This window comes from Podarcis filfolensis, assembly GCF_964270895.1.
Source record: "Podarcis filfolensis genome assembly, chromosome: 4".
NCBI lineage: Eukaryota > Metazoa > Chordata > Lepidosauria > Squamata > Lacertidae > Podarcis > Podarcis filfolensis.
The window spans coordinates 32697930-32713371 of record NC_139607.1 but is presented as its reverse complement, the minus strand read 5'-3'; the positions used below and the strand labels follow the sequence as shown (position 1 = coordinate 32713371).

At 42.0% G+C, this 15442-nt stretch overlaps 1 protein-coding gene across 2 annotated transcripts in view; it reads right to left on the bottom strand.

Moving 5' to 3' along the window:
* GABRG3 (gamma-aminobutyric acid type A receptor subunit gamma3) overlaps positions 1-15442 on the bottom strand; it is a 282951-nt gene that overhangs the window by 111682 nt on the left and 155827 nt on the right. For both annotated transcript variants that reach the window (XM_083610825.1, XM_083610824.1), the window contains exons 4-5: positions 7124-7347; positions 3448-3530 (exon numbers count right to left, since the gene is read on the bottom strand). In XM_083610825.1, the coding sequence (XP_083466951.1) occupies positions 3448-3530; positions 7124-7347 (307 nt within the window). The remainder of the gene's footprint in view (positions 1-3447; positions 3531-7123; positions 7348-15442) is intronic.

Genomic DNA, 15442 nt, shown 5'->3' with positions numbered 1-15442 from the left:
GCTAAAAAGCCTGGGAGATAAAAGAAAAGTATTTTCCTAGAGCTGAGAAAAATTGTAGTGTGGGCATCAGGCAAGTTTCCCTGGGGAGAGCATTCGAAAGGCAATGTACCCTGATAAAGAAAGGACACAAAGAATCAAAGGAGGAATGGAAGATTTATGAAGGAATACATGGCACAATAGGACTTTCAAACTCCTTTGTCTATTACCAGACACAAGATGGAGGGAACACCTGGTGAGATTTTTTTTTTAAAAAAGATTGTGCTAAAAACAGATAAAAGGGTTCTGTTAAATGTGCAATTAATATACTGAACTTATTGAAATAAAATGAGGTTAGCAATGATAAAATAGTGTTTAAACAGATGAGACACCAACATGAGAAGATCCCCTGTTGTTAGGTTGCTTTTTCAAAGAAAAATCACAGAAACATAAGGAGGAAGCATATTGTGAAATTATTCTGACAGTTAAATCATCTGCATGCTTGGGAGAGCTCCCCAAAGCAGTCAGTAGTATTTACTCCCAGGTAAGTGTGTGTAAGGCTGCGCCTGAGGGTGGCAGTTTGAGGTTGCATAGCACAAATGCAGCTATTATACATTAGACTGCATTTTATTGCACTCTCAAAATACTTCCTTATGGAATACCAAGTTTGCATTTGCTCACTCTGTAAGGTACACACGGATAGTTTATAAATCAACAACAGCCCGGTAGAAGTTTACAACCACAGCCAATCTCAATATTGCACTGTTGCAGACTCCTTTCATGAACGGTGTGCTAAACCACAGTAAATCAATCTATTGTTTTCAACTGGAAAGCTTGAAAGATAGATGCAGGAGTACCTGGTGTCCAGTTTAGGACTACAGTTCCCATCAGCACTAGCCAGCAGAGTCAAGGGCCAGGAGTGGTAATCCAACAACATCTGGAGGGCACAACGTTGGCTATTCCTGTCATACAGGAAAAGTTTGTGGCACAAATAAAACATTGATAGGCTCCCCCTCCTCTTCAGAGCTGTTTACTAGAGACTTCAGATGCTGTTTACTGGAGACTTGAGACCCCATGTCAACCCTCTCCATAGCTTTGGGGAGCTCTCATTATGCAAAAAGAAAATTGCCATTCAGAGGGCTTTCTGAATGCGCTTTGTATTGTGATGTTTTTATAATACACAGAGGTACCATTCTTTGTATGCCCATGTACTTTTAATAAGAACACACAGTCTCTCTCCTTTTCTCTCGCCTTTTGTATATGTGGCAGAGACATAAAATACCTGAGTTACCTTTGATTTTCCTCCTGTTTTCACTAAAGCGATGGTTGGCAGCCAATTACCATCATTTAAATACTTAGCTGAATATAATTTTCAGTTTAGAAATATTTAGCCCGCTAGTGTGAGGTTTCTGTCAGGTCAGCTTCTCAGTTACAAATAGTCTTTGGAGTTTCTGCTGATAGTTTCACAGCAGTCTTGAACTGAGCACTGAATGTTCTTGGTTTTGTGGGGTGGTCAAGAGAGAGAGAGAGAGAGAGAGAAGCCCTTCAGGAGGAGGAGGAAGAAAAAGAAGAAGAAGAAGAAGAAGAAGAAGAAGAAGAAGAAGAAGAAGAAGAAGAAGAAGAAGAAGAAACCAGCTGCAGTCAGGGGATATAATAACATAAGAAGAGGGCCCTTCGAATCCATCATCCTCCCCCCCACCATGGTGGCCAACCAGATGCCACTAGGAAACCAACCAACAGGATTTAAGGATAAGAACATTCTCCCGTCCAGTGGTTTTCAGCAACTGGTATTCAGAAGCATTGATGCCTCCAACCGTGAAGGCAAAGTGTACCCATCATGGCTAAGGGCCATCAATAGTCTTCTCCTCCATGAATTTGTCTAATCTTATGAAGCTATCTACATTGGTGACCATCATGCCTCCCGTGCAATCAAGTTTCATAGTTTTAACTATGCGCTGCATGAAGAACTGCTTTCTTTTATCTGTCCTGAATCTTCCAACACTCAGCTTCATTGGATGTCTACAAGACCAGAGCCATACCACCACTCTAGCTGTTTTCTCTTGGCTCAGGACATGGTCTGTTATATCCCATGGTGAGCTAGAATGGCAGGCTTTTCACAGCTGCCTGCTTCAAGGATTTTACATTTTCATACTGGTTCTTCACATGAACCTTGAAAACCATAAAACTGAATGCTGGTAGAGATTCTGGTACTTGCATCCGCTGACCACACAGAATGGGCACAATCCTCTAGGAAGTTCATCTCCACAAGCCCCATTGAAATGAATGGGAGATGCACAAGAGCATGATGGAGCTGGGTTGAAGAACCTTTCACAGAATCAGGCCCATGTTGATACCCAATTGGGAGTGCAATGGAAGTATCAATGGAAATGTCTTGGGAGAAGCATCCCAAAATATACATAAATGCAAACAAAAACCTAGCCAAGTAAGCCACATTGCACATGGTGGTCCTGCATGAGTCCTTGGCAACAATGTGGTTCAGCAGAGGACCAATGTGGCCTTGAGCATCCTGTCAACATGTACCAGAGCACTTGGATAGCCTGAAATAACGCATATGATTCTCCAAGTTAAGAGACACATGGACTTCTGCAATCCGTCAAGATGAGCTCCTCCGCACAAAGCATACTGAAACAAGATGGGGGTGCTAAGGAATGTTGAACACTGCATTACAGCTTGAAAAAAAAAATACTGTCACATTGCAAATGATCTTCCTGCAATTATTTTCCATGCATCTTACCCAGGCAAATCTCTCACATGAGAAAGAGATAGGATAAACAAATTGTCACACAAACATCTGAAGCACTGTTAAGCAGATTTGGATAATACTTGTATTAGCATCCTGGAGCTGATCTGACATGCTAATTAAAAGGTGCTGTTCCTTGTCTCACATGTGTTCCTGTTCTTATCAACAATGACAAGATTTATTAACACATTTGCACACACACACACACATTCATATATGCACTTAAAAGTACATCAAGTTGTACCATCCAGCTTCAACTGGCAAACCCCCTGAATGGTGAAAGTATAACATTCTTCAAGTAATGATGCTATAGAATTTTGACTTATGAACTGGTATTGCTTCTGTGTAAGTTATCACAAACTTTTAATGCATCTGAATATGAATGGGAATCACAGTACACGTCACCACAACCCACATTTTAGGAAGGGGGATTTGTGTTTTATTATATATATTCATATACACTTAGATACCCATAATCAGTTCATGGTTCAGTAGTCACTGGGGCCACAACTTAACACAATGCAACAATTCTTGTCTTTTGCCACAAAGCTGCAGGTTGGAAAACCCCTTGTCACAAACAAAGATGGGGAAACACACACAGTGCCATTGTAATGAATCTGAACCATCTATCAAAATGAGAAGCAAATACATGTATATATGTATATTCAAAGTTTTGCTTTTAGAAGATATGCACCAAAACTATTACTTACAGCTGGAGAATATCAGTGGGCATGAATGTTTATCCATTGGGAAGTTGTGTAGCTGCAGCTGACATTCAGCGTTGATAGTAAGCCTGGAGGGAAACCAGGGAGCTATTACTGTCTCCGTATGACGACAAGTTAAAACAAGACAATATCTGGTGGCATTTCCAATGCTCAATGGTGAAATTCTTTAAAATGCTTATTTAAAGTTGATGTTGGTGTAGGTTTAGTTGTATGTATTTGCTGACCTATGCAGTTTTCAGTAATATAGTTCTGGTTCATGTGTTACCAGTGGGAACAAAAGAAACTTGGACGGTGGAGGAACTGGTAGGTAGCATGACCTCAAAGAAAATGTACGGCACATTCTCCTCAGAAAAGTGTGAAAATAGTTTGACACATAGAGAAAACCCAGGCATTGACCAGAGGAGACCATCTTTCCCTTTGGTCCATGCCTTTAGGCCCCATCCTCAGGAGTTGGCTGAAGGAGCTTATATTAGCTTCCAGGACCAGAGTAAGTCCGAGCTGTGACACAACTATTTAGACAAACCAGGGTGCTGGCCAACTCCCATCTTCTATGTTAGAAGCACAATGTCAGCCTGCTGAGGAGGAGCAGTGAACCAGGCATTTTGTGAGAGGTGTTGTGGTGAGGGCTCCATTCTTTCTCCATGTGAGAGTCGCTTCTGCAGTTAGCAATGGGTGAATTGGGACACAGTTTATTTGTTAATATCTACAGTAAATTGCTGTGCAATTTCACTTCATTTTGCAACAGCATTTGAGAGTTTATGAACTCAGTTCAGAAGCTGATAGTACCTTAGAAGCTCACTTGGGGAGAGAACCAGAAAGTGACCTTTTCAAGGAAGCTATGATACATTTTAATTATATAATTTTTCACTCTATCAGAAAAAGGACACATGAGCTTAACGGGAAAAAGTAAAGCTTGGTATTCCTGAGGTCCCTGACTATGTTCATTTGATTGGTTGGTTGGTTTTGTAGCTTCTAAACGTTATGACCATTTCTATCACTTGGCACTGAAAGCAACTTACAAGTAACTTAATATAATGAGAAAATGCTCCAGACTCAGGGAAGTAATCTAAGCAATATTATTGATACTCTCCAGCAAGGAGATGTGAAGCCAGTCTTGGGAAGATCTACAAGAGTGAGGCAGTGGTGTGCAGTGAATTTTTTTGTAGGGCAAAAGTTAGGGCCAGAGGCTTCAGCTTGTGAGAGAGATTTGGGGGCGGAGGCTGATGTCGTGTGCGTGAGCATCACGACTCCCTCCTTAAGCCAAACAGAAGCTTTGGGAAGGAGGCACCAGACTTTAATACTCTAATTTACCAGGAACATTTAGGTAACCTAGTCCCCCTAGTCCACTGACCACATGCTCCCCCAGCCTCCTCCAGTCTGAGGGACACAAAATCCCTTATGAGGAACCTTCTGGGAGCTTCATGCCATGGGCAGGGCCAGACAAAAACAGTGCAATACAATGGGTGTATCGTATCTTGTAAAACAAGGCTCCATTCCAGCCTTGCAAAAGTCAGTGGTTTCTGCTCACACCCCCCTTCCCATCCTCCACTCAGACAAGCAAGAGCTATTATCCTAGTTCAGTGACTGATTCCAGCTAGGAGGAATTGGAGATAGTTGGGTGTGGAGGGACTGATTCTAGCAGACGAGTAGGGCCAGAGAGAGATGCAGACTGAAGTGGGCTGTGGGCCTAGGGAGATTCCTGAGGGCCACATAGAAAGGTCTGGAGGACTGTAATCAGGCCCCATAACCAAGATCCCCCCCCTACCCCTGAGCTAGGATATAATATGTACGCTATCAACCAAGGAGGGAATAGTGAATTCAATCAAGAATGCTCCATAGAAAGGCCCAAGCAGAAGATACTGACTAAATAAAACAAATATGCAACAATAAAAACCATAGTTAAAATCAAATGAGCAGCATCTATAACAAATAATGCCCCTCCTGCAAGTCAATTCCAGCTATGATCCAAATGCCCGGATGAACAAAAAAAAGCATTTAGTCTTCATTTAAATATTTATGCTTTGGGGAGAAACGTGATATCACCTGGAAGGAAGTTCTTCTGCATGTGGGGATGCCACCACAGATAAGATACAGACCATTTTTTAAAACAATATCTAATGACAGTGAATGGGGGTTGGGTCTTCAGAAGCTACATGATAGCACCACATGCTAGAGAAGGAAATGAAGGAGCCAGACATGGATGGACTACAAGGATCATCTACGCTGCATCATAAAGGCATTTCAGCTTCTACCAAGCTATAAGATATGCACAACTTTATTACCCATATCCATATCTGTGTGTGCACATCAATCTGCACATGTATCTATGTGCCCAGTAATACCCTCTCTACTGAAGCAACTGGCAAATATTCAAGGTCAGAGGGGGGTTATTGGGTTGTTCTTGTTTCCATGTTTATTATGTATTTTGTGGTTTTTATGTTGCGAACCATCCTGAAACCTAAGGGTATAGGGCGGTAAACACATTTAACAAATAAAATTAATAATAATGTCATTACCCTACAAACGTTGGCAACTGGTTGGTCAGAGCATTAAAGGCTAACATTTGCAAGTTTGGTTTTGGTTCAGTTTTGGGACTGCAATTTATATGAAGGATAGCAAACCTTGTCATATCTGACCACAAAGATGCTGCTGTGTGCATCAGCACAACCCATTATGTGGGTCATCAGATTAACTTAACGCATTTCTAGAGGAACAGGTTGCCCGAAGAGTTTAACTCATTCCAGATCTAGGTCAAGATCTCGGGGATGATGCCAAATTTAAGCCAAAGTCTGCCTGCCTCCAGACATTATTTTATAAAGTGTGTTCTCCCTTGTGGAGAGCACGTGTTGCAGTGGGGGCTGATGAGACACCTCACTGTTACTAGGCAAAAGAGTTTGGCCATCTTTTAAGCAGGGGCGGGCTGTTACTGGGGAAATTTATATGTTGCCATTTATTGATTGACAGCCCTATTTGTTAAATACATTGCACACAGCGACGAACTTCCTCTTTTCGCTGCGTGCTTCGGATCACCCGCCCTCCCTCCCTAATGTTAGGCTCTTTGCTTGACCTTGCTATGCCTGTCATGGGGTCGTCTACTTTGGGGCAGGGGCCCGGTAGGAATTTTGTCCATTTGGCTGATTGGCTGGTGCCATTTGGTTTTTGCCTACTGCGTAGCAAATCGTCACAACTTGTAAGGTTGCGGTTAGGCATTGGTTTGGGAATTGGTTGGTGGAGGGGTATGGATTTGGCTGTGCCTGCCCCTCCAAAATGCTGCTGCTGCTGCAAGGGTTTTACATTAAAGGAACCCAGGGGCTCACCATGCTTCTGTCCGAAACCCCCTGGCAAGGGGCTAGGGCCACGCAAGAGCTCCATTCTGGGGGAGAGGTGAGGCATGGTTCCCAATCCCGTCTCTCTCCCCAGGTGACTTACCCTTTCTGACTTTGCAGGGGGTGCGAATGTCAGAGCTGTCCCCGTGCGGGGTCAGTTAGTCGCTACCAATGCCTAAGCAACCACTCACACTGCTGTAATTTTAATAAAGTTGTGGCCAAAATTATGCCAAAAACAAAAATTAAGTGTCATTGTGTGTTTTTTGGGGGGTGTCTTGGGGACCTTGACGCGCAAAGTTTAAATGATGTGAAAGGGACAAACATTAACTTCCTACCTTAGAGTATACAGGATCTTCCCATCATTCCATATTCTCAGGAGCTGATTAGGTGTAGTAATCCAATGAGCTTCTGCAGTTTTAGAATTCCTGAAGATAGTATCTGGGATCCATATTAACCCGACCATATTGCTGTTCAGGGTGAGACTTCTTTTCATGGTGCTGTTAAAACGAAGGCGGCTGTCAGTCCATGTCTGAGCAAAAAAAATATCAATTTGGTATTCCTGCAATGAAAGCAGATTAGAACTAATTATTTACAATTGAAAAAAAACAGATCACCAGTTTGTAAATATATTCACATTTCACTGAAAACAATCCTTTATTTCTGCCCTCCCTCCATTTCCCAAAATAAAGAGGTAATATACTTGGGTTAACTTGTACCACAGCTTTATCAATAGATAACAATAATCTGCAAAAAAATGCTGAAAGGCTGAGTGCAAACCGGTTTTGTCTGAAAGCAGAAGCTGCCTCACAACCTCTCTCTACTTTCTCAATTGAGGGTGGGCTTGATTCTGCAGTATATAAATTTTGTTAAATACATAAATAATAGGACTGTGATGGTATACTGGAGGGGGGAGACCACAATTTGCATTACATATACAAACACCCACTTCCAGTGGCCGCCATATAAGTATTATATCACTGTAACTGTTCCGTTCTCAAGATTGCCTTGTTCCTTAGTATTCCCAAAAGGAACCATGGCAGCTGGTTTGTACCAATAGATCATGTTTTCCATTTATAGTTATAATCAGTGCTTTTATTTTCCAAAAAAATGTTTAGGGGTACTCTCATTTTGACTCAAGAAAATACCATTTTGTAGTTCAAATCGGGAAAAATAAATACAATAAATGGACAAAAGTACAAAGATTCACAAAATGTTTAAGGGTTTGCATACCCCTGCGTCCCCCCAGAAAAAAGCACTGGTTATAAAGCTTTCTGGTGATGCCCCTGCTGTGGGAACCATTATCTGAAAACATGTTAAGATATGTTTACAAGAGTTCACTCAATGTTCCTGCTGTACAATCTCCATTTGTTGAAGTGGTGCTTTGGGGAGAAGAACAGTTTACTGGATTATTTCTCCTGATTCTAAAACTGCCAAAGCACCTATCTGTGCACAGTGCAAACCTCACGACTCCTCTGTTCAAGAAACGCTGCCGCGTAGTGCAAAATATTTAAGAAACATTTTAATTTGTGGTCTTGAACATCCCCTCTGCCTTTTTTGCATGTATGCATGCACACAAACACATTATAAAACACAGAACCCCTTGGAAGCAAAATAAGGAGTATAATTCATGAGGAAAAAGATTATGCAAACTTAATAATTTCTTTATTTCTAAAAAATACAGTTGGCAATAAAACACATAGAAATGCTCCTTCCCATCACTAATTACCTGGCTGACATTAGAGGTAATAGCAATGTTCTCTCCAACTTCCCCAAATTACAAAAGTTACCATCTGTTGTCATAGTAACTCCCCCCCCCTTCTATCACAGCAACAGTTTCCTCAGTTGCTATAGAAACATATTACAGCAGGCTCCTCTTTACAGTACTGCCACTGTTCTTTCTCCATACTGAAGAATCTGGTCCTTGCCACTGATGACAATCTCTGTACATGACACCGGAATCTCCTAGAAGTGTGTCTTGTGCAAATTTATCACACAGTGGATTGCCCAGTTAGCCTGTACCAGTGCTGAAGTTAGTTGGAATCTGTGAAAACACAGATGCATGAGGCTAGTTTCAAAATTACTGCTTGTCTCTAGTATACATTTTATGCCTGTTTTAAGCCCATTTCGCTCCAAATCAATTATGAGACTTGCAATATGGTTTTCTAACTACTGTATCAATATAATTTACATTACAAATACAAGGATATTTTGCACACAATTGTTCGGCAAGAGTAGAAGAGCAAACTCAGGTTGCACAATTAAAGGGCACCTGGTGCTCTTGTGCAACAAACCTGCTTCAGAAAGCAAAGCAAAACAAAACAGAACCATAAGGAAAGTGATGGATAGATAAAGAGGAAAGCATAGTCTCCTTTCAAACAAATTAGAATTGGTCAATGTCACATAACTTCCATGCATACTTTCTGCAAACAAATCAGGATGAATGCTCAATATTCAGATAATCTAGATTAGTTTGAATAAATAGCTATTACCAACATCATAGCTTATCCCAATTAAAATACTCCAAGTGATTGCTGAGAATAAGAGAACCCTGGTGGTTTTAAGAGCGCAATCCTAATCTGCAGACAGATTGGCTGGAAGGTGTTTGGATGCGGTGGAAGTGCCCCTCTGCCAAATCCACCACAGAAGATGCGGGTACACCTGTGGAAAGTCAGAAGAAAGCACTGGTGCATCTTAAAATTGGCTGCTTGCCAGCTCTGAATTCACAATTAAGTAACTTTGTACTAATGGTGCAACTGCTTGAATTGATTCTAACTCTACCCATTATGGCTTCGTGTCTTGCAGCCCTCCAGCTCTAATCAAATACAAACACCAAAGGTAAATGTAAATTTAATCAGCAGTCAGAAATTGTCCAGATTTACCCATTAGTCAAACCTCTTGAGAAAATCAAAAAATCAACTCTAAGAACTTCTTTGTGTTTCAGTTGTATTTTGTAATTAAAGTGTTTTCCTTTTGCCCTTGTAAGGGAAGCAACATACTTTGGCCCAGTATTTGTGGCGGCAGCATGGAGTCTGTTATGGCTGTCAGAGACCATTATCCCATATTAATGCTTCAAAATGCTCTCTGTTGCTCTGACAGATCTCAGGGGCAACTTTAAATACGAGGCAACACACCTCTTCAAATGGCAGTTCCTGGCACTACATGAAAGCTCTCTCAGAACTCTGTTAATTTATTTATTATTATTATTTAAGAAACATAATCACTGGTGAGATAATGAGTAACTTTTGAAGATAACTCAAGCATCCACCCATTCCTCATGGCAACAGAAGGTGGTCCTATAACTTAGCAGAAGAAATAATGAGGGTTACCTCTGAGAAATTTAACTGAATTTCCCCTGCCTTCGCTAAGAATATTGCCTGAGGAGAAACTCCCAAAGATGTTCAGAGCATCATTTACCCCCAAGGAGGCTTTCTGACACCTGCCACTCACTTTCCCTTCTTTAAGGTGAGGTTTCACTTTTCCCTTTGTTGAAGGGAAGGGATAGCACAAGTAAAGCTCAAGGCTGAAGGAACGGGGGCGTCTGATCAAGGTGAAGTTTGCCCACTATGCTTTTCACTCTTGTAATTCATTTGAGCAAAAGTGCTCACATAGCCAAGTAACCCTACTTGGATTTCTAACCCTATCCCCAACTCTAGCTTAGGAAACCTCGCTCAGGTTGGTCTAATTGACAGCACACCGTTAGCCCAGGCCTCACACATGCAGTCTGTTATTTCTCCTGGAAACTCACCACCAGTTCTGATGGTAGTTTCCTAGTCCCATTTTAAAGATTAGCCAAGAGGGCTTCCCTTCGTAATGCCACCTCTGCACTAACTCTCCACAGCAAGGACTCACAGAAAGGTGTCCCCTCTGGCTGCCTTCCAGCAATGAAATTCCCATCCCTGGGAGACTTGCCAAATGGGATCCATATTTAATGCAATGATTTAACAGCATTTTATCTATGCTTCGTATTGAATGTAACTTGTACCAAGCTTCTGAGATTAGGTAATGCAATAAATAGACGGATGAAGTTCAGTGGCCCGCTATTAAAATCTTTGCAATTCTAAAATGACTAGATGGTTCTAAAAAGGTTAGACTGCAGCTATGTACACGCAACATTTGATTCCAGAATCAATGGAGACTGCGTACTTGTTTTTTCTACATAGTCCACACCCAACGAAGATCCATTGCATTTTTTTTGTCCCCAACAGCTCATTGGAGATTAATTCTGCATTAGGCTCCTGTGTGTCTATTTAAAAACCAATGAAAATTGATGCAGGTGGATCCAGCAACTGCCCAATGATGTTGCGAGTAGGCATACATGTTGGGAAACTGAATACGTGCAGCTACTCACACAGTCAATTAAGGTTTGGCAGACAGCCAAAAAGCAATGTGAAGGAGTAAGTCTGCCTGGTGATACAGAGGCATGGAGACAACTCCATGATTGGTCAAGCTCTCTCACGGGAATAATGATTAATGTCCTACTAACTGGAATGTGTGTTAGTACAAGTGTCAGTGTAGGAGTTGGAGGTTGAGAGTTGTGAGTTGTGTATGAGAGAGCTAGCTAAAGATCCGTGTTCGGTTCCTGTAAATAGTCCACTGTATATAATAAACACCTAACTACAAGTTCCTGGTTCCTGCTTTGTCTATCCTGTCTGCAGACAAGTTGCCAATTGCTTCCGTGGATTCTGCGTTTACTCTGCTAGGTCTGGCTAAGGTCCTGCAACTAGTTGGAAAGTTGCAAAACAACAATAGGTTTTGCCAATAATACAGTACGACAAGCTCACAATTACCACTTCCTTATTCTCTCACCTGGGGTATGTGAAGGGAGGAAAAGGCATGGGTAACCTGATCAAGGGGAGTTTTCAAATGTGTACCAAGTGACCACACCCACCCTTATAGAAGGCAGGATCTAGAAGTCACAGAATCATAGATTTTGACGGGACTCTGAGCATCATCTAGTTCAACCCCCTGCAATGCAGAAATATGCAACTGGATCAAACCTGCAACCATGGCGTTATCAACACCACGCTCTTAACCAACTGAGCTACCGATCAATCTAGACTGAAAGCAGCACATTGAAGATGAGCGTGAACTCTTTTGGAATGAGAAAAAACTGCATTGTTGTGTGACAAATGGCATAGCGGGTACACAGCCTGAAAATACAACTAACAGGTTGCTTTTGACAATCTCTGCAGGGTGAACAGATTCAAAGGACAACAAGAGTCCTGGGTTTCAAATAGATCCTGAGAAAATGAAGTTTCAGTAAATGGAAAAATCTCATCCCTGCAACTGTTAAGGGAGCAGTCTGGTGGTCACCCTTGAACTTTGCTAGCTATAGGAATCTGACCTCATGCACTGTACTAGTATCACACTCAGGCGCCTCTGCTTGAGGATATAGATGCCTGTGGAGCAATAATTGGTGTTGGGCCAGTAGGCTGCTCATTGGGCTAATTATTTGGGGAATATTTTTCTCCCATCACATTAAATTTTTTTAAGCCATTTGTCCTCTGATGTCTTTGATTTGAGGATTAGCATGCAGCATCAATGTACAGTCCAAACAGAAACAGCTCCAAATACTGTTAGTGGTGGTAGTGAAGGATTAGAGTGGGAGGTTGGTGTAAACTTCTATCAAGATGATAACATACCACCTTGCAAGCCAACCAACCGAATTATCAGGATGGAAAACAATCAAATCAAAGCCAGTGATTAAAGCCAAGCACCTGTTGTCCCAAATGAGAACTGGAAATATACTAATACATTGCAAAATCAGCTCTGCGCCTTTCAGAGACTTGAATTTAGTGTCTCATCACAGATGGGCAACATCTCCTTACAAAAGCAGTTTGATGAAAGCCATACAAGCAAGTGTTATCTGCATAAGAATCTGATTTTTAAAACGACCAAAAAAATTTAAAATTGTGAACAGTAGAGGCTCTAATTCAGCTCAAATCCACTATATCTACAGTCCCATGTTCACTTGCTTGAGAGGAAGCCTTGTTAAACTAACTTACTCTTGATCAGGCACATATAGGATTGTGTTCAGATGTTCATTTAGCTCACTATCAGCTACAGAACTATTAGTTCACCGTGAACTGAATATTTGCTTTTTGTACACCCATGTCATTCAAATACATTAATTTTTCTTTCCACACAAAAAGTCCATAAGGGGTTCTCTAGTTAAGTATCAACAATATTTTTCTCTAACCATACCTAACAACTTTGCCTCCAGTAGCTTCAGCAACCTTGTCTCCATATTAAAGAATAATAAATCTTTTTGTCTGTTCACATAAGGGCATCTCCACTATGGTCATATGTTAAAATAATATTCTGTAGTTATTTACTTATTGTGTATTCATTAATTCACATCCAGTTCCATATCTTCCAGTCCTATTTCTTGTTGCATTTGCTGTGGTTTTCCATCTTTCTTTTTTTTTAACCATCTCTTCCATTTATGCTCCTTCCACTCTTTTCCCAAGAAAAGCTTGGTAGATTTTTCCTCTGAATTTAATCCAAATTGTACACAGAGTCCTTTCTCTCTCAACTCTAACTCTATCTGTGTTGTGTTGTGTTGTGCTGCCAGTCACAGCAGAGCTCTGTGGAGGAAGAAGCCAGCCAACCACCCAAGTCTCAGGGAGGTACTTGCCTGGAGGCAGAGTCCATATACAAGGTCCAGTTCTAAGCTCAGGAGTATCTCAGTTCATGTAGTCAGATGATCCAGGAGTCAAGAAAGCCAAGGGTCCAAGGTCACGAGAAGCAAGAAGCAGCAAGGTCTGAGCAGTAATAACAAATGTTGTTTCCAGCAACTGACTTGAGGCTGGGAAAGCTACAGCCAGCTGGTTCTCATCAGGAGCAAGTAGGCTGATCAGCTCCAGGCTGCTGCTCAGCAGGTGAAGCCGACTCCTGGCCCATGACAGCCAGCTCAGTATGTATCTTCACCTCTCCATCCATGGCTTCATCCTAGTCCTCCAACATCACAGCTCTGCCATTTGGTTGTTACTGTCAGGAGCGCGTGCAGGAGCCAGGCCCTGTGACCAGTAGGACTTTGCAGGACTAGGGCCTTCCTAAGTTTGTTCTGAAGAGGCAAGGTGCGGCTGTACAGGTGAGGCCAATTGGTAACTCACAGCACCTGGTGGCAAGAGCCGGGAAGGGATATAAGGTCAGCATTTCCCTTCGGCTCTTTGCCACAGCAACTTGCTTCCTGCGTTTGGCTTCTTGATCCTCGTACCTCAGCTTCCTGACTCCCTGCTTCTTGATCCTCGGACCCTTGACTTCGTGACTCTCGTTCCTGCTCCCACCCCCACCCTGCCCCCGGTCCCGACGTCCTCAGCTGGGACTTTGATCGCCCGTAGACCGGACCGTGACAATTTCATTGCTGTAGACACCTGTGTGAAGGACTTCTCCATTCCATCATCTGTTGCCTCCAGCACTACCATTTCACTCTCCTGTACTGGCAATCCTTTATCAATAACGTTCTCCAAAGCCTCTGTGTCTTCTTTAAATCCACTTTCCATTTTATCCTTCTGTGGTCCATTTTCATTCACCATTTCATCAATCCCAGCTCTGATCTCTTTTATTTGTTCCTCCAATATTAAGATGCCAACAGTCAATGGAGTGTCCAAGGATGTATTTGCCATATTGGGTGTTCTTGGTCTTATTAACAGCTCAACTCCACTTTAAGAACTTTCATCTCCCGTCTTCACCTTAGGGTCTTCACAGCTTTCCTTATTAATCCATGCTCCTTTCCCACTAGGCGAGGTGTCATAAAGATAGAGAAATGGAGGCCTGCTGCCCTTATGCCTTGAGGGCTGATGCGTGGTTTGGGGGCACAATTTTATTTCCTCCACTCTAAGTCACTCACTCCCAATCTAAGTTTTTAGGAGCCCAAGTTTCTCAATCTCCTGACAAAGAAAGCAGCTTTTACAGAGCATCAGAGGTTGATCCCTTGTACACTCTCTTTTCCTTGAGCAAATTTGACAGGCAAGAATAATGACTTGGCTATCTTTAATAACCATATAATTATCTCTGTCAATGAGCTGTTGACAGAAGGTATTTAGCCTGCCATGTTCCTCCCCTGGAAGTCCCCGCTCTGTGATCTTCAGATGAAGGATGGCATACTAACTAACAAACTAACTAACTAACTAACTAACTAACCTCACTCACTCACTCAGGGAAAAGTGAGGGTTGTGTCTTGGGAAGATTGGGTGTGGCCTAGAAGGAAATGCAGCCCTTAGCTGAAACAAGTTGCCCCCATCTCTTTAGACAAGAGCTGCCAAGAGTTTCTGGCATGACAAATTGCTGGCTATGGCAGACTTTTTCCTCCGCTAAATGGTGCATCTTTTTCATATGCAGCCTTGCTCTTCCTTGTTGTTTCTCACAGACAATCGTCACAAGCCATCATTTGTATTCGTAAAGACGCTCTTTTGACTGCTTTAAAATTCATTCTCAGTTGCACTTGCTGTGGCTTCATTGGTAATCCATTTCATGCAGGCTTTGTTCTGTACATAAGAAAGCCCAAAACTATTGTTTGATTCACATTACATCTTCTTATTTTCCAGCCGGTTACCCCATCTCACTGACTGAGTGCACTCATCTTGTCTTTGCCCTGTGGATCCTTTTGAGTCCTTCTGGATAGCATTTCAAACCAGTGGTTTTCAAAATTA